Genomic DNA, 20,267 nt, shown 5'->3' on the forward strand with positions numbered 1-20,267 from the left:
AAGATCTGTTAGGTTTACATGCATATTCTATGTATTAATAAATTTATCCTCGTGTATTAGTACCTGTGTGTGCGCGTTGTTTGAGTTATGTCGCGTGGTTGGATTCTAAAGCCATCAAAAGAATCAACTTTGTGATTTACTGCTACAATTGAAAATTGTCTCAGTAAATGCCCAAACCCTACAGAACTGGTGCCTTCAGAGAGCCACTATGATTACATATTTGGCGTCCCTGAACGGCTATGAAACACCACAGCCCAATGACCTGCAATACAGCTTGTGCAGTGAGGCATTGCAACTTGCCAAGCACAAAAAAGCTCTTTTACCCAACGAGGTCCAGGTGGAACAATGCCTGATCAGGTCAACTTTAAAAAAGCCATAATTCAAAGCTTAGGTCACTGCAAGAAAAAGGCCACACTTAGTCAGTAATTCTGTGCATTCCATAATGTCTTGAATGTCACCAGAAGCAAGGGAGAGGGCCATTAGCATGCTGCAGGCAGGCATGTCATATGCCAGCATTGCCAGACTATGGAGTAGGCTGCTCCACTGTGTCCCGACTGCAGAGAAGGTTTAGGCAGACCTGCAGGACAGATGACCGTCCAAGATCCGGTTGCCCTCGAGTGATCACACCAGAGCAGGACCATCTGGTCCACCTGAGAGATCATTTCAGATCTGCCTACCATACTGCTGCTGAAACTGCTGGCAGACACAACGCCCGCATCAGTGACAGGACACTGAGGCTCCATGCTGCTGGCCTTAGAGCAAGGCGACCTGTCAGAGGCCCTCTGCTCACACCTAGACGTCACACCCGACTGGCTTGGGCCAGACAGAGGCTGTGATGGACTCGTCAGCAGTGGCATCAGGTCCTCTTCACAGATGAGTCACTCTTCTGCCTGTTCCACGCAGACGGGAGGGCCAGACTGTGGAGGGGGAGGTGTTGCATTTCTTTTTTCCATCAGTATACAGTATATATATAGTATCTATAATACAAATATTTGTTCATACTGTACTTGTAAATTGTCTGGAGTTAGGGAAGAAACAAATTATGCACCATAATTAATCATATTCCTAATAACTACTATTACATTAATTGATTCATAAGATATATACTAATAGTTTCTTCTGAATGTGAAAACCAATGGATACAGAGACTTTATAAAGACCTGTGGTAGTTGATATGTTACTTATGCTCATTGAAGAATAATGCATTTTACAACCTTTAAACACAGCAGTTGTAAGGGTGTCACCATGGTATACTTGTGTATCAACCATCGTCTTATTAAAACATATGAAGACAGCTCAAAAAACATACTAAATATATAAATATTTTGGTGTATTTAAAAATATTACTTAATTCTCATACTAAGATGACACACTTACAGCCATACCAGACTTATGATTTAAAAACTACACTTCAATACAGCTTCAGTAATCTTAGTAGTCAGCAGTTCCTTGTCATTCCACACTGACTTAATTATTTTCTCACCTAATACCCAACCAGCTAGCAGCTACTTGTTTCTATATACAGAGCCAGTAGGGGGCACACAAGGATTAAATAATTTATCCAGAAGAACTGACATTTCTAGGTTATTGACATTTCTGAGTTTTGCTAGCGATAAAAATGTAAAGAACATGAATCGAATTTAAAAGTTGTTCAGAGGCAAATCTAGAATCTAAAACTACTGATGTAGATACAAAGATGCTTGTTCAAATGACCAAAGAGTTTTGTAAAACAAAATAAACAAAACCAAGGCAAAATCACAGTACTGGTATTTATACAAGTTCCTTTTACTCTGAAATACTTTGAAAGTGAATTGTTGACTTAAACTGAATTCAGCAACTTACAGTAGGTCTCTATATAATGTGTTTTTTCTTATGTGCAAACTGAGAATCAGAATGCATATATGAAACTGTGACATCAGAAACAGCAGAAAGCAAGATGCTAAATCTCAACAGCTACTGTATGTTGTCTGAACATATATTATTTTGATGATACTGAAATCAATAAAAGGACAACTTGACTTTAAACAAAGCCATGCCAAAATACATACAGGCAGCAGAATCTTGTTAACTACTGTACACTGTATGTTCCTGAATTCTGCTTTTCAACACTCCAACCAGTATAAAACTTTTAACCTATTATGATATCCTCAATACCAACAGAATACTTTAACATCAGGTTCTATAAAAGTCTCCTGTGCTAGTCTGCGTACCAGCCGAATGTAGTTTTGAAGAAACTTGAGTGGGATCAGAGATGCATATGTCAAGTCATCGAGAGATGATTCCAACAAGCCTGTCAAAAAATAAATCAGCAGAAGAATGAGTAAGTCACCTTGCATCTTTGAGCCTTGAATATGCAGTTTTGCTGCCAAAATCTAAATGGAAAATGCATAACCTTTCAAACCATCAACTTTCCAAGCACTCTTGAAAAACAACACATACTGTATATTACCCATACTTCCTGCTCTACGTCAAATCCAAAATCAATAATATAGAGCAAGCAATCAAATGATTTATAGCTTTATTATTTGCATGGATTCCCAAGATATTGAGTTCAAAACAGAAAGACTTTTAGAGGCATTACCATTGGATAAATAAACATTAATCAGATGTGTAATCACAGAGAATTATAAAATAGTTTTGAACACATGGAGTAATCTGAAAGTACTAAACAGAATCATAAATGACTAATTTTTATGTGATGTTTTGCAAAGATGAAGCAAAGAGGAAATAAAAAAGTTTATGCTGATTTTTTACATTAAACCCACTTTCTAGAATGCAATAGTTTGGACAAGAATACTCCACAGAGATAAAAAGAACAAACAAACCTTTCAGTCTCACTGTGACACACTGAGTGTGACACTTCCTTACTAACTCCCAAGGTGACTGAGCTTGATCCTGACCTGGATACCAAGTAACATCTCCTAAAAAAACACAACAGTTTATGCCATTGTACCCCACCATCAGAGCGAAGATTTGCTCCCACATTGTTTATATGCTACAATATTTACTATACTGAATCAAGTACTGTTTGCTTCACCTGCAGAGGGTGTGTATGGTAAATGTTATTCCATACTAAACATCTATGACAAAAAGGCACAAGTACCCAAGCTTTCATCTTCCAAGCTAATTCAGGGGAGCACAGCACTAACAACTTGGAATAGCATGTGTGTATCTTTAATTGAGCCACGTTCCCTCACCCTTCTCTCTTGTCTCATACATAATACATGCACTTCCTGCTGTCTGTTTTTCATCTGAAACATCAATTAATTCCTCACCACAATCTTTCCTTCTTCTCCTGTATTGTAAATTGTTCTCTACAAGTGTAGTCCTCTGGACCCGTAAGCTCCTCACATACAGAGCAGCTAATTTACTTAAAACCTTCATATTTTCCTGTTAAGAACTGAATTTACAGAAAGCAAAGAATGATAACAACCTTATTTGTAATGGATTTTCTAAAGCTTTGTCCGAAAACATCATACTGTACATATTTAAAATCCGGGGTTTTCACAAGATTTTTGTCTTCAGTTATAAAAAATATTATTAAATCAGTTTTACAGTTATCCATAGTTAAAATGTATTATAGTTTTGCTGTACCTATTGACTGAACAGCAAAGAAAACTGAGTTACAATATGGAACCACATACTTATTTTTATATTATATCCTATATTTTTATAAGATATTTTAAGTAAACATGCTCTTGGAATTTGCAGTTTGCACTCGAATTGATCACATCCAAAATTCAGAAAACATCCAAAATTTAAGTGCTTTAAACATTTATTAAAGAGATTGGGATTAAGAATATCATTGTTGATTTGTAAATATCTGAAGTGGAATTTTGTAGCTACATCCAAGCTCAATTAGGCCTCTTTAGAAGAGGCTTTCCTCTTGGCTCTGTCCATCTCTGGCTCTGTCCCAGAATGCTCTGCCAGTTCAATGGGCAGTCTGCGAGCTGCCTTCAGTGCAGTGGAAAAGAGAGGTGCTCATGCACTGGTAAAACATTGCTGCCAATCCTGGTGCTAAGAGAAGCTATTGGAAAGCATACATTTCCATGAGCATATCCAGCTCTGTATCTTTATCAGAAAAGCAGCAAAGTGTTTTGACTTTATAAGACAATGAATCATGAATTTTCTAATTAAAGAGAGAGGAGGCAATTTAGCAAGTTTGCAGTGCATTTAACAAGCCACCCAAAACTGCAAATAACCCACTGAATTATTATACTTTTTAGCTTTCTATTTTTAACAGAAATATTTTTAAAATCTCAAACAAGGATACCTACATAAGGTTTGTGAGTATGAAATTAATAACTGAAAAATGTATAATCATTTTTGAATTGGTTCTCTCCAGTCACTTCCAGTTCACTGTTGCTCTTTCAGTTTCTGAGATTCAGAACTAAAATATTCATATTACTGCTAATACCAACTGCTACTTGCAAGAACAGAGTAAAAAATAACAGACTCAGCTAGTGGGAAAGGGGTATTAGGCTATTAATGCAAACAAGAGGTATAGGAAAAGAGGATAAGTCTTCTAATTGAGAAGGAATACTAGTTTTATAGCCTTTCTGCCATTGTTTCATTCTGTGGATTATGGAAGGCACACAATTCAACATATTCTTTCATTTTCTGATTACACAATAAAGGTGTGAACACCTTTGGTTCACTATAAATGATACTGTATGTTACTCTGTTGGTTTTTGCACAGAAATTGTAATAGGGGTGCATAAAAAGGATTTTTTTAGTTGGAAACACCTTACCTATCTGGACTGAAAATATGCTTTTTGCACTCAGGCCAATGGGGGCATCCATATTGATATTTAGGACCGAGCTCCTATCTTCCCATCCACTTGAAAGAAAGTGAAAGTGGTTCACAACAGCCTGGGATATGCTTTTGGACATGTCTTCCCAGCTGGTATGTTTCCGAACTGTTACAACCCCTATAGTGATTTCATCTTCAGCAATATCCACTGAACAGATCTGTTCATCTGTGCTCCTGTGGATCTTTACGAGAACCTTATATGAATCTGTGAATAGAAAAGTTTGAAAGGTGTGCTTTTTAAAGTATCCACTGTATCATACTTCCACTAGACTAAAAAAAAGATCCACATGGGACACATTATATAAATGGGTATGTGAAGTCCCAGCCTGTTGTTAATTTGATGTTAAACAAATGGGTCACCTCTTACTTTCCAGAAGTATTTTTGTCTAACTAGGTCACTTTTCAATGCCCTTCAATAACATATTGATTCCCTTAACTGAAGTACTGTGTTGAAAACATAATTTTAAGCATCCCTGTTCGATTAGAAAGTAAGTCTGATTTAGGAGAACTTTGTGATTAGGTCAGCTGTCTGACTGTGAGCTACATAAGGACAGGAAACAGCTGGGAATAACAAAAGATCTTCGCTTGCTCGGATTATTAAAAAAGTAAAAGACAGCTGCGTAAACATGACTTTTTTCTATTTAGTGTAATTACTGAGACAAACATAAAAAGACTGAAATTTCTAATTTTAATAAAATGACAGCAAACATATTAATATTTAATATAAGCACTCTGTGCTGAAGCTGTCCTAAAAGCTTTGTGTATCTCCACGTCCATGTTCATCTTCACCATTCAGTTGACATTTATCAGGGTTGTCAGTGCTTCCTGAACTAAACAGATGATGTACAGTATGTCTTAATCCCCCATTTTTAGATGCAAAATGAAAAACTAGAATCAATCTAGCCTACAACAACTTTTAAAATGGACACTCTCCCAACCCAGAACGCCCAGTTTGGTTTTAAAAAAGCAGAGAATCGAAGGGTTACTATGCCCCGGAGAAACTCACACAGGTTGTCTAAAAGATCCTTGCAGTCATCTGTAGCCACATCGTGGATGGTTCGGTTGCACCTGTCTTTCTTCTCAATATCTTGATCTTTGTGGCTACACAAAACCTCTAGGCAATTCTGAAAGCAAAAGCAAAACCGCACATGCTGTTCACTGTAATATTTTAAAAGAATGCTGTTTTTTTCTTTTTTGTGGCAATCATACATCTGTTTTAAATTATGCAGTTTAAAAGGCATCACTCACGAAACTTTTGCATTGCATATCACAACCTACCATCACTTCAGCAAAATATCTACATCTTTAGAAGGTGTCTGCCTAGACAGGAACTACAGTAAGTAAGAAAATCTACAGGTAGGTCTATTGTATTTAACAATAAAGGACAGAGGACTCGAGATGAAATTTAGGAATATGGAATGTTATCTTGTGACTTACACGTCACCATTGTTTCCCTGTGTTAATCACAACCCAAAACTGACATATCCACATTGGGAACACATCAGAAAATAGCAGTACAAGGTTGTACAAGAGGAAGACATATTTCCTTCTGGGAACGGAGGCTGAGATTTGAGATGAGCATTGTGGCATTATGGTTTGAAATCATTTAGTTTAATCTTGTTTCACAACAGGTTTCCCCTTTAACATCTTGCTAGCAGAGGGAATGTTGAAAAGGCTGAAACTATAAACCTCTAATGAAATTACTTTTAGCTTTTTAAAATCTTTTTATTTGTACCTACTCAACAATGTACAGTACATTAGGAGAAATTGAATTAAAGCACATACTCCAGATCCTTTCTCAGATCTCAATAGCTTTCTTTGTGGTTATTAATAATTGTAACTGGTTATACTGGTAATAACTGGTTAAATACAGTGGAAGCCTTTATTAGGGCAGTAGTGTTGAGTACTGGTTCTACGGTAGGTTTGTAACCGAAAGATTATGGAATATCCCAGTCTTTCTCTTGTGGGATACTCTTGTACTTTGATGCAAGATACTTTACTTGCTTCAGTAAATACCCAGCATCAGAATTACAAATATTAGCATTTGTTTTATAAAAATGTCAGCCAAATTAATAACATTGTAAAATAAGTTTAGTATCTGCCCTAATACATGTAGAAAAGCACTGTAGTTTTACTTTACCTTTCAGTTAATTTCTCAACCTTAAAATGTCTCAATTGCCCTGGAGAATTTGAATCAGAGCTATTTAAAAAAAAAAACTCCACTCCAATAATTTCAATTAATTTTAGATTGTGCTTATGTTGCTTCAATATTGAAATTCACCTTTGTTATTCTTTTGTGTATGGCTTTTAACAGAATACTAGGATAAAGCAACATTTTCACTTTTTTTCTCTTGTCAGAAAGCCTACAGTATGTTACCTGTCCCTAAAAAATCTGTTGGAAAGAATGAAGGTTAGGGATTAATGGGAGGGATTGTGGGGTATTTCAGGTTGGGCAGTAATACAATAAACTTTAGAATTTAAAATGGTATTCCATAATTCCATCATTTACATTCATTTTAAGTCAAAAGGCAAACTGTGTTATATTTTACTGTATATAATTATGCATATACAGTACAATATACCACCACTACCTTTCCTGAGTAGCCATGCACACAAGCACATAAAGGAACTGTCTTTTAATCAGGAACTGATTTTATGAAGTATTTTTCCCAAACAGCACGATTTCCACACACAGCATGATCTATGTGCCGCAGTGTGATTTCGTTAATACAGTCCCGCTGCTCTCTTTCCTCCTTCAATGTGCTCTGGCTGACCGACCTTAAATCCCTTGGAGGCTGCGATGTGGGCAGCTGTCCAGCCGTCTCTGTCAGCGTGGTTGATGAGGTCGCCAGGCAGCCCAGGCCTCTTTCCCCAGGAACGGATGATCTTCGTGTAACTGGAGTGGGGGGGATCAACACTCCTCTCCAGTTCACTGGCAGAGCCTCCGTTTTTGGAAGAGTCATAATACATGAGGAGCATGAGGCTGCTGACATCACCAGCATCAACAGCTGCATGAAGTGCCGTCCAGCTGTCCTTAATAAACACAAGAACAAGGAGTGCCACAAGCTTTATGAAGTGCTTCTTTCTCTTTTTGTTTTGATTTTGAGCTCACAGAAACCTTATTATAATGTTAAAAATAGCGCAGAACATCCTCTCTCTGAGGGAACACCATGAATAGCATCCACCCAGCTTATTATGATGATGTAGTACTGTTGTGAATAGTATAAGAAGTTTGCTCCGTTCCAAAATTGAACTGCTGACCAGAAAAAAACTATCATTATCAAACAAAAAACTGGGCAAGAACCAAATGAAACAGTTACGACAACAAAAATAACAACTTCACTGTAACTTGTGCAGTTATCTTCTTCTAATGTAAGTACAAGAGAGAAAACCTTAGAGACAACTTTAACCCTCTGAGCAGCATTGAGATAATATTTAATTACCCACCAGAACAACTGTGCTCTTGGCTTAATTTGCCAATTATGTAACATTTATAACATCACTAACAATATTGTTTTATGTAGCTTTCTTGTAAAATATTTTAGTATTCTCTAAGCATCATTTCAATGTCACTGTCCTAACTCTTTGTGGATAAAGTCATAATTCAAAATATACAGTAGCAATGTCACTACACTACTGTTTGCCCTCAGAAGAAAATTACAGTAAAATTAAAAAAAGTTAATATTATAAAGACTGAAGATAATAGTATTACGTCTGATATATTTGGAAACAATGAATTACACAAATATATACTGTACAAAAGTGGGAAAGGGCCAATTAACATGTTCTGAAGATGAAAAGGGGCATCAATGCTGTCACAGTTCTTGCACAAGCAAAATGTAGTCCAGCCATGTAACTGAAGTTCATTGGGAGGTCAAATTGTGATCTTGCACTTCCTCTCTCCTACATACTGTAGAAAAACTTTCCAGGTGGTCTAACTCTCATAACTCTGTGAGCATCATTTCTAGTGCCTTTCCCTGGTTCATTCTTTTCATCTTTAGCCAGCGCTGTCTTTTCCTCAGCCAATCAAGTTAACACCAAAGCAGTATTCCTTTATTCAGTGGCTCATTATGTCATTATTAGAAACGGAGTGAGCTCCTCAGAAGAACAGTTTCTGCAAAAGAGTGCAACCAAGTGATTCTAACAGTGTATCAGTCTCCACTAGCCTTGTAAAATAGATCTTTTGGCTACATTTAGAGCTGTAAACAAAAGACATCAAGCCTGGAGACTGACAGCAACTCGGGAATCGTTAATATGGAAGACAAGTCGAATGCTCTGTTACCTAGATAGATAGATAAGACTTTATTGATCCCGAAGGGAAATTGATGTGACCTAGTCACAGGGAAATTGATGTGACCTAGTCACATCCAAAAGCACATTACTCACATACATCTAAAAGCACTCACAGGGCATTCCCAAAACATGAGGTAGGCACTGGGCAGACCTGAGTGATTGACTCAGAAGGACACAGGCAGTTTTCTAGACTTTTAAATGAAGTTTAAAAAGGATCAGCTCAAGTGGCCGACACTGTGGATTCAGGTTAGGTTTGGTTGGCTACTGTAGATTGTCCCTTTCCAGATGGTGTTTTGAAAGGGACTTCATTCCTGAGTAGTCTGCTCCAGGTATAAAATATGGTATTGTTCAGTAATGTGAATGGGGCGAACAACCTCTTCTCATTTATAAGAACACATAAACGATAACAAACGAGAAGGCCCCACAACTCATCAGGCTTGTTTGGTTGCTAGTAGCTAATAGCTACCCCACAGCTGATTAGCAACTAGTAGTACTACCACTGAGTTTTTTTGTCAAGGGTGCTTAGGACATGGCTGGATTCCAGACCATCAGCATCATGTTGCCTAATTAAGAAGGTTTAATTAATACAATTAGACTCAAGGAGCTTTTATTCTTTTATTTTCTGCTACCAAGGGCAGGACTGTTTTCCTCTGAATGGGTCTAATCATTGCAGACTCTCTGGCTGTTTGGAGGAAAGTCAACCGCTTTCTTGGCAGCCCCCCAAAATGTCATAAACTTTCACTGATTTGGAATAATTTCCTCTTACTGATGGGCTCTCTGCCCTTTACCTGCCCATGCCAGTCTCCAAGAAATGCTCATCGACCTATGCGCATTTCAGGAACTGAGGGGTTTTCCCACTTCATGTACATCAGCCATTCAATCCTATGCAATGGCATATGACTCCAAAATCTATACAGTCCTGATTAGAGTGCTGTTTTCTCTTCCCATTAAAACCTCGCATTCATCAGAACATCAGAAAGGCCACATTTAGCGACTTCCAAATTATTCATCTGGCACAGCCAGACCACCAAAGCTTTGGAGCTCTGAAAGGTTGGCAGCTGGTGCCCTGACCACTTATCCCTTCAAACAAAACTGCTATGAGAAGTTACTGGTAAGAGGGAAATGGCGATCGTGGAAAAGTGGAAAGCTGGCATGGCAACTCAGTGGTGAACAGCATTCTGGAAAAATCGGCCACACTGGTAGGCTTGAGTGTAAGTGTGTTTGTATCTGTGTTTGCGTGTGCCCTGTGATGGACTGGTGTCCCAACCAAGGTGTCTACTGCCTTGTGCCCGCTGCTTTCCGAGATAGGCTCTGGCTTCACCGCGTTCCTGAATTGGAAGAAGCATGCTTAAAAAAGGATGTAAAAGAGGAAATGAATGCAAGGATGTAAATTAATGAGAATGGGAACTCTACTATTCATCTGGGTTTTCATTTGTAATTACTTTTCAGAATTTTTTAGCATTTGTTATTCAAATGGAGGTTTTGTGTTTTAATGTGAAAATAAAAACTACCCACTCCTTTGCAACTTACACATACTGATGCAGCTAAAGTAACTACTTGAACTTCATGAAACAATGTACTGTACCAATACTTTTTTGACCCCACATATCATATACATCTAAATATTTTGCAAATCTTTGAAAGCATTCATTTTGTGGATAATAATGCAGAATTAGCTAAATTAAAAGAAAACAAAGTTTTCATCTTATTAAAACCAAATACTCTGGAAGTTTAACAAAATCTCTGCAAAAGATAAAACAGGTTCTGAATATCAACATTCTGTCTTCAACTGTGATCATGGCAGGGAGTAACCAGATGTCACTAATTTAGGATTAATATTATTAAATATTTTTTAAAGATAATTATGCAACTGCAAGGGAAAAATGTATAGAGATGACTAATTTGATATTAACAGTATCTAAAGAAAGATTTCATGAATTTAAAATGAATTAATTATGTTGCCATAGGAACTCACAATACCTTATTTCTTCTCTAGCTTTACTTTAAAAAGGCCAATAACAAAAAGTTAAATTTTATTGCAACACTGTGTTTTAGAATTTATTTAAAATAACTAGTACAGTATAACAATTTAAAAATCTAACAAATGAGAAATAAAAATGGTAATAGCTGAATGGCACATCTTCATAATAAAAGACAAGCTTGTAGTTTTCTGGAGTATTTTATTACAGTTAGGGCTAGTTTTCTAACCCTGATTAACCTTTTGAATTATTTGATGAAACTGGAAAAAATCAATTCTTGATTTTTCGTTGCAAGAAACTATTTTACAGCTAAGCCTTCAAATGCTTTTGAAGAAGGAGGCAGGTATGACTTACTCTTGTTATCACTGTGCGGTCAGCTCCTGCAGCCAGCAGGAGTCTCACACATTCAGGGCTCCTGCTGCCACTGGCTAAATACAGAGGGGTCTGTCCTCCCTGTGCAGCCCAGTTCACATCAGCACCACAGCCAGTTAACAGCTCAACACACCTGAGGAGACAACAGGACACGTTTAACCAGATACTCAAGTGTAAATACAGTACGAAACAAGTATGAACGTGTCCCACACAACTGTAAAAATAGGGGTGGGTGGCTAATAATTCTGATTCACACAAAATACAGACTAATTTAGTCAGGACTTCTGGAGAGCATCAATAACTAAACCTATACACCTCATCCTCACCTATAGTATAAGGCTCTACATGGCTCAGCACCTCAGTAACTATCTGATTTACTCATGTCCCACCCAAAATCTCGCAATCTTTGTTCATCTAATTCTGGTCTCCCGTTTGTCCCCTTGGCCCATCTACACTCTAAGGGTGACAGGACCTTCTCCAGCTACGCCCCAAAGCTCGGGAATTCAATCCCTAAGGATATTAAAAAGTCACCTTCCCTGAGTGTTTTCAAATCAAGATTTAAAACCTTCTTCAGAAGGGCTTTTGTTTAACTAGCTCCGTGTCAACCCCTTTACTTTCCTATGATATTCCAAACCCTAAATGTAACTCTGTAATAATAATAATAATAATAATAATAATAATAATAATAATAATAAACTTTATTTTATATAGCGCCTTTAAAGGTGGCTTCTCAAAGCGCTTTACAGGATGACAATAACAATAAATAAGAAGACTACAACAATAAATAAGTAGATTTCACAAGATAGGACACATTTATAATTACAACAATACAACAATAACAATAGAGGAGACCGTAGAAGGTGGTATTAAGAAGAGCAGAGGGGTGAAGAATGGAACCAGTTAAGTAAAGGCTTTTCTGAAGAAGAAGGTTTTGAGTCTGGATTTGAAGGAGTTTAGAGAAGGTGACTCTCTAATATCCTTGGGCAAAGAGTTCCAGAGCTTGGGGGCATAGCAGGAGAAGGCCCTGTCGCCCATACAATGTAGACGGGCTTGGGGGACAGTAAGGAGGGCAGAATTTGAAGAGCAGAGGTTGCGAGGTGGGGAGTAGGGCGATAAAAGTTCAGACAGGTATTGAGGTGCCAAGCCATGTAAAACATCAATAACTAAACCTATACACCTCATCCTCACCTATAGTATAAGGCTCTACATGGCTCAGCACCTCAGTAACTATCTGATTTACTCATGTCCCACCCACAATCTCGCAATCTTTGTTCATCTAATTCTGGTCTCCCGTTTGTCCCCTTGGCCCATCTACACTCTAAGGGTGACAGGACCTATTACTTAGCTGTTGTAATAACTCTGTAACAATCCATTCATTGTGTATCTTTTTTCTGTAAACCATTTTTAAAGGTGCTATATAAAATAAAGCTTATTATTAATGTTATTACTACTTAGCTGTTGTAATAAAATAAAATATAAATGACTCCTAAATAAGGAATACTGCAGTGTGAACACCCCCGGTTATCTAACAGTACACACAGCTATTAAGTCTCATGCATCTATTTTTATAACTGTGAATAATCAGATAATACACCAGTGCAATTTTTTTCTTTGCTTAACTTGTGCTTCCTATCAGTCTTGAGGAGTAACACTGTTCATTACATCTCTAAAACAGGACACTGTGATGTCATGTTCACTCATTTTGAATGTACCCATTCATCACAAAAGTAGGATATGACCAGTGTGCAGACATCTGAAACAATGTTCCATTATGTTCTATATGCAGTATTGGGTAGTTTTAATACCAGAAGAGGAGTGTTTCAGGGAGGACATGACATGTGACTGAAATTTATTTTCTATTCAGGAAAACTGTCACGTCCAGCTACTCTTTCTCAGAAATAGGAAACATATCATTTTACACAAAGACTGTAAAAGTGGCAGGTGAAATACTGCATACGAAGATCTGGATAAAATACATTCTGATGTACAAAAGGGCAGGGTTTGCATGCAGGTAACAAAAACATAAACAATAAATACAAAATGGGGAAACACCAAGATAAAAGAGGGGACCTACAGTATGAACAAGGCATAGGTGTTTACTGTATATTGACACATCATTTAAATCTTCTAGAAAAAGTAATTAAAAAGCAATCAAAATGTTAAGATTTGTTATCCCTTTATTTTATAGGGGATGTTACATTAAAATTGTATAATGCACTAATAAGGCCTTATTTAGACCAGAAGAGCAAACAGTGTTCTATGCTGACAGGCTGAAGGAACAGAAGTATTTTAGTCCTGAACAGTGAAGATTTCAAAGGGAAATTATTAAAGGCATTGACAAACTCAAACCAGAAGATATCTTCAGAATGAACAGTGAAATACCAACTAAAAAGAGACAAGTGGAAATTACATGGAAGCAATTTCAACATTTGTAACTGAAAACAGGAGGCATTTCTTTATCCAAAGGATTGTGGGAACCTTGACAAGGAACAAGCTAGTCAGTCATGTTGTTGAAGTCAATACCAAGGCTTCTTTCAGGAAACAACTGGATGAGATCAACTACCTTTTAAAAAGGGCCAGATGGACCAAATGGTCTCTCGTTTGTAACTATTCTTACTGTATGTTCATACTGTGTGCTGCATTCATTTTATTTATTGTATTATTTCAGCTAAGTTCTGCCCTAATGTAAAGAAGAGATTCCCTACTAATGTACTAATACAGTATATCTCAATACACCTAAAACAAGCTTACAAAACTTAGAAATGTATTAAAATATTACCATAAAACAGTAATGAGCACATGAACAAAATTATTGTTAAGGCAAAAGTGCAACACTAAAAATACATTATGTATTATGTGTACAGTATGATCAAAGTAAAATCCAACATCCACTGTTTCACAAACTAATAAACACATCTAAACTTGTTAATAAACATAAGTAAAGTGCTCAGGATATAGAAACAATAAATAAAATGTAGAAAATGTTTTAACCGCCACATGAAATGCCGATAAAGTGAACTGCCACATACTGTAATTGCCTCCTGAGTGAGGACGTCTTCATTAAAAAATACATTAAACATCACAATTGTAACCTTAATTTTGAGATTTTTATCACCCCCCCCCCCGTGAGCTCGTAGAAAAGACATTTCATTGCCAGCAACTACTCCTGCATGCTGTATTGTTGCGCATTTGATAAATAAAGTGATTGAACTCTTAAAGGACCTATGATGTGAAAAGGGTTTCTGACAAGCCTATGAAAAAAGAAAAGAAAATGCAGAACAAACACATTTAGCTGCCCATCTGCGTCTGTGGCACCAACGACTTACAGATGCAGATGGGCAGCTGTCGCCTGTTCTCTCCCTGTCACTCCGCAGGTGTCAGGAGTGTTACAGCGGCATCAGACAGAAGACAGGGATCAACGCAAACAGCAGCATTAGCCAAATCCGACACTAACACGACAGCTAGAGCAAACAAAAAACGAGCCAAAAGCGTAGCGTCGTTATTCGTTAAATTTGACGATATCTTTCACCAACCTGAAATGGCCATGAGCAGCAGCTTTATGTAAAGGTGTAAATCCATGTTTATCGGGTACATCCGTGCGAGCTCCTGAAGTCAGCAGCAGTTTAACACAGTCTATAAAAAGACATCCACACGATGACATTAGAGACAGAATTTGTAAGCATCACACTACATTGATTTAAAGGAAATTAAATCATTAAAAGGACTGATTTAATCAGCTTCCAAGGACACCAGAAGAGCCAGAATTATTGATATGGAAGGTGGCCATAAGCAATCTGTATGTGCACTATATCTTATAGCTGTAGATAACACTACACATCAAAGTAAATGCCCGTTAATGAAGCTAACTCTGTGGAATGGTAAAACGGGTATATTTGGGTAATGTGGGTCTTAATCCTAGAGCGCAGGCCCAAATCTGAGAGAACAGACCTGTAGTATCCAAATTCCACCATAAGAAATAGCGAGCTTATGGCTGACTTTGCCCGTGTAGACTCCACAATAAACTTCGCCAGGTTTAAAAATTAAACATGTTTTATTCACATTCACTTTGGTTTCGTCAACAAACATAAAAAAGGAGATGTGTTCCACAATACCAAAACTATTCCTCAAAGCTCAAGTGAACTAAATACGCACCTACACAAGTACGTCAGAACCGTTGTGCCCTAATTCCCTCTCCGTTTTTTGAAATCTAAAACTTCTAGAATTTACATTAATGAGCACTGGCGATGGGACGTCTTAAAGGCATACGCACAATTTACGTAAACAAAACAAAGTGGTTTTCAAATAGTAGAACATCAACAGATTTACAGGATTGTTTTTAAAGAAATATATAACCAAATTAAAACATCACATGGCTCCTACAAGACCCATATAATATTGAGACCCATAATAAGAAAGTCTTTCTCATCTGCATCCTAGGGTCAAATAAGACTTTCTATTCATTCATGTTTGAAGGCAGTGGTAACAGACAGTACACACAAGGCAGGCTACAAAAAGTACAGCTAATAGAAAAGATTAGAAGTCATTGCTGTTGAAGTGACTCATAATGCATTCTGAGCATTTTAAACAGGTTGGTTTCAAGAGACTCGAAGGCTTTGTGTTCCTTATTTATTCGTTTTCATTATTAGGTACACAAAGGAAGCTACAAAAACCAAACCAGATAAACCTTTGAATGTCCAATAATACATCTCCTCTACTTTAGTGATTCGGCGATCAATTGTTTTAAAATTATTTTCAGAATATATTATGGAAAATAGATTAACCTTTCTGAACATTACAATGCATAAAGACTGTTATACTCAACATGGGCTAATTAGAAGCTGAAACAGCAATGAATTATTGTGCTTTTTATGAGGAACTGAAATCAGCATTATATTAGGTACAGATTTACATAGAAAAACTATTTTATAAGCACACAAAGCTGTTTTAACAATTGCAATGGGAAATTAAAAATTTAAGGCTTGGGAAAAATTAGTACAAAAGTTGCTAAGATCACAAATAGTACTACATAACATAAAACCTTGGATTAAACATCTGTCTGCAAAAGTAGTGCAATATAGATAAAATGGTGTGCTTTGAAGTACGTTAGATATTGGAGGCGTAATCTGGAGTATAAACAACAATCTAATGAGAAAATGAAAAAGAACCATACTGTACTGTACTGTAGGTTGGTCCATAACTGGTCAACAAATAACCTTCATACATCAAATTCATTCTGGCCCACAGTAACAGCATCCCATAACGGAGAGCAGGCATAAAAAAAACTCATGCTCTCATTCAGTTTTACTGCAGATTTCTAAAAGATTTTATCTGCTTACCAGGAATTTATCCTTTCAATTCTAAAACTTAAAGATGACTCAGAAATCTGAACCTTTACAGAACATTGTAATTATAATAAGGCTGAAATTTTATTTTTGGAAGATAATGACAGGTGTAAGTAGGAAGTAATTAAACCTAATCTGTTATTTGTTAGTTTACACAATCCAGCATCAACATGTAAAGTCAAAGAATTAGATGACCAATATAAAAATAAAATACTTCACAATGTACAAAATGGCTTTTGGCAGTTAGTTTTACAGCAATCTATACTCTACTAGATTAGAATGTTTATCTGCAGCCCGACAGAAGCACAACAATCACAATGAATAACAAATCTGTGAACAGGCTGCAGAGAAAAAACATTAGCACACCCTAAACGAGAAAAAAGTTCAAGTATGCTTTTTAAAAACAGCAGAATTACAAGTAAATGTTGCTTTTATGTACAGACAAACTTTTTTTCCCATCCGGATCAAACACGAAAGAAGATATTTTTCAATTTAGAACTAGCTTTGCAAAAGAAATAATGAAATTAAATTTTGAACCCTTAAAAATCCCCTTAATTTAAAATACATTACATAAATTCAAACCACTGTATAACTTAAACATTAATGGAGTTACCTGTGTGACCATTTTTAGCAGCAGAATACAAGGCAGAATTTCCATCTTCATCAAGGTGACTAATATCCATTGGATCTTGGTTAAGCAGCATTGACAATAAAGTGACATTTCCCTGGGTAGCAGCTTGGAGGAGGAGGGTGGGCCTGCCAGCCAGGGGGACAGGACCACCACAGGTTAGCGAGGGGACTAGGGAGGGACACCAGCCTGTGAGTTAAAGTGACAACATTTACAGGGAAGAACTGACACACTAGAAAAATGACTTAACCGCAGATCAACCTGCTTTCCACACTTCTATTTTAATCAGGCCACTCTCTCAGAAATCCGAACCCTGTTTGCCATGTTCTCCTGTGGTCACAGTTGTTTCATTCTGCTCAATAATCTTGTCTTCATTTCTAGCACTGATAAACTACCACCAAATGAATGAACAGCACCTGGATTGGGCAGAGAGATTTCTGAAGAAATGCGAACCACTGCCTTGCAAAACAAACTGTCAAAATACCAGTTTTAAAAGACAACTTTGACATGACTTCTGTTTCTGCTGGTGCTGTGAGGTAGAATGATGCTTTAAAAAGTAGGGTTTTGAGATCACTTTGTACCGGCAGCTGGGCTTACTTGCCATGCAATGAATTACAACATATAAAAGTAGAGCCAATGTGGAATGCAGGTGCATAACTGAGGGCAGAGGAATCAAATCAAATCTGAATGCACGTACTACAGTTCTATACTTTATGATGGAAAACAATGCAATCAGTTTGACATATTCTGCCACTCAGTTCAACAAAGTCCTAGATGTTATATCAACTTAGTGCCAACAGCATTAATAATGTAACTGTAAGTTGATAAGACTATGAAAGTAAATACATTTTAAAACAATTCAGTTCATGTAAGTTTCATGCAGGTTTGGCTATGTCTATGCAATATTGAAGAAGCAATGATAGTCCTCTATCAAATCTTCTTTAAAAATAGTTGCATTTTTTAAAGTTTAATGTAAAATGATCTTGCTGAAATTAGTAGCTTTGAAACACTTTGATAGTAACACCAGTCGTAGACTGGCTGTAAATATGTCATGCAGCAAAGATCTGTGAACTTGCTATACAGTAGCAATATACAGTATATGACCATAAAGGGACAAAGACTTCTGTCACCTCTTAATGTCTCATAACTATAGACATAACATACAAAACTTTAATTGTATTAATAAAGCACAAAGGCATAAACTCAAATCAGGGAAGGGAGAACAGAGAAGAAATCTATAACTAGATTTAGCAGATGTGAATAAATGTAAGAGTTTGAAGTTATTTTGCTGTGTTAGAAGACAGAATGTTAAACCCGTGGAGTTTGTTACATAAAGAACGGAAGACCTTGAGTGCCCTTCCTCGACTGAAAGACTGGAAATGAGAAAGAAAGGTATTTTTTAAAGTAGAAGTTAACACTCCTTAACACTTGTAATGTTCACACTCCTTAAGCTAATAATGTCTTGTTTATCTGGTAACATACTTCCTTTTTTGATTCATTAATGAGCTGGAGCTGGTTAGTTTCATCACTGTTGACCTGCATGTTGCTATTTTTTTAACGATGTCTCAAAATGTCATTTTCATCTGCTTCTAATCATCCAGTATGGCTCCCTCCTACTATTCCTGTATACTCCTGCAGACTGTTCCTATTCTGAGTATTCTGAATATAATTACATTTTTAAGCTTAGAAATAATGGCAATCAGATCGGAATGCTAGAATAAGCTGCCACATTGTACACTTCATACCATTACTTCCAATTAAACAGCTTTTTAAGAAATCTCAACTTGTATAACTGGTTTCTAATTTACATTCTATTGCAACATTAGCTGTGAAACTAGCTTGAAGAGCTGTAGCTGTTATCTTTTTCCTTTTTGCATAAAGGCAATTCTAAGTGTTCTTACAAACATTTTCACAAACACTGTTTGGTACTGTTTTTTGAAAGTCTCAAAAACTAATGAAAACCTGATTCACTTAATTGATTATGTTCACAATAATGTCATATTCTATAGCATTCTTAATTAAATACAATACACTGGACTTTGTCTATGATGAAAAGTTAGAATTTCAAATATATTAGGTAAATATCTAAACACATAGTCCTCTATTGCATTCTTGCAAAATAATCATGCTAAACAGCAGCACTTAACATAAAAGCAGTCATGCATTAGCAGAACCTGGTACATATAAGTGTAAAAGTGAATCCAAAGAAAAAAAACATTTTTTTCACCAAGACCTAAGTAACTGATAGCTTGCACATGATGAGATCTTGAGGTTTAAAATAGGCACTGTCCCTCCGTGTATCAAAAAACTTTAAGAAAATGCTGACCAAAATTTGCTGCCTACAGTTACGAAGTTTTGAATGAAAAAATATGCAGATAAATAAATAAATGTATTCTATTTCAAATGTAGAGTATTTCTGAAGGTATTTAAGGGGACTTCTAAATCCCTGGTGCAGGTGTGACGTTCATGTGTGCAAATGAAAAAGGCAGCAGACTAAATTTGATTTGATTGTTTGAAGCCCATCCAGGCTACTTGGATGAAGAATCTATACTAAGTGAATGATATCCCTTTTCACAAAGGACAGTGCCTGCAGCAGCAACACAGTACTGTACACAGCAGCACAGAGCAGATTCAAACACAAGTACAAGAGGTTAGTGAGCACAAGGAAGCCATCGCGTTTGCACACCATGCAACGGGAAAAGACAAAAGAGAAGAACAGCTTCTGGCATCAGCTTCAGAGTGTAGTCTGTTACTCGTAGAAATCTTAACCCATCCTTTCACTATTTGACAAGCACTCATGACCTGTCGTCGATGAGCTGCTATATAAGCAATACCAAGAC

At 36.8% G+C, this 20,267-nt stretch overlaps 1 protein-coding gene across 2 annotated transcripts in view; it reads right to left on the bottom strand.

The window, feature by feature from the left end:
- Nucleotides 1-20,267, bottom strand: part of cttnbp2 (cortactin binding protein 2) — a 90,373-nt gene that overhangs the window by 22,654 nt on the left and 47,452 nt on the right. For both annotated transcript variants that reach the window (XM_088924334.1, XM_088924335.1), the window contains exons 5-12: nt 17,413-17,616; nt 14,991-15,090; nt 11,440-11,590; nt 7,592-7,846; nt 5,820-5,937; nt 4,752-5,018; nt 2,826-2,921; nt 2,211-2,290 (exon numbers count right to left, since the gene is read on the bottom strand). In XM_088924334.1, coding sequence (XP_088780460.1) covers nt 2,211-2,290; nt 2,826-2,921; nt 4,752-5,018; nt 5,820-5,937; nt 7,592-7,846; nt 11,440-11,590; nt 14,991-15,090; nt 17,413-17,616 — 1,271 coding nt within the window. The remainder of the gene's footprint in view (nt 1-2,210; nt 2,291-2,825; nt 2,922-4,751; nt 5,019-5,819; nt 5,938-7,591; nt 7,847-11,439; nt 11,591-14,990; nt 15,091-17,412; nt 17,617-20,267) is intronic.

The sequence above is a fragment of the Atractosteus spatula genome, chromosome 8 (genome assembly GCF_055471065.1).
Source record: "Atractosteus spatula isolate fAtrSpa1 chromosome 8, fAtrSpa1.hap1, whole genome shotgun sequence".
NCBI lineage: Eukaryota > Metazoa > Chordata > Actinopteri > Semionotiformes > Lepisosteidae > Atractosteus > Atractosteus spatula.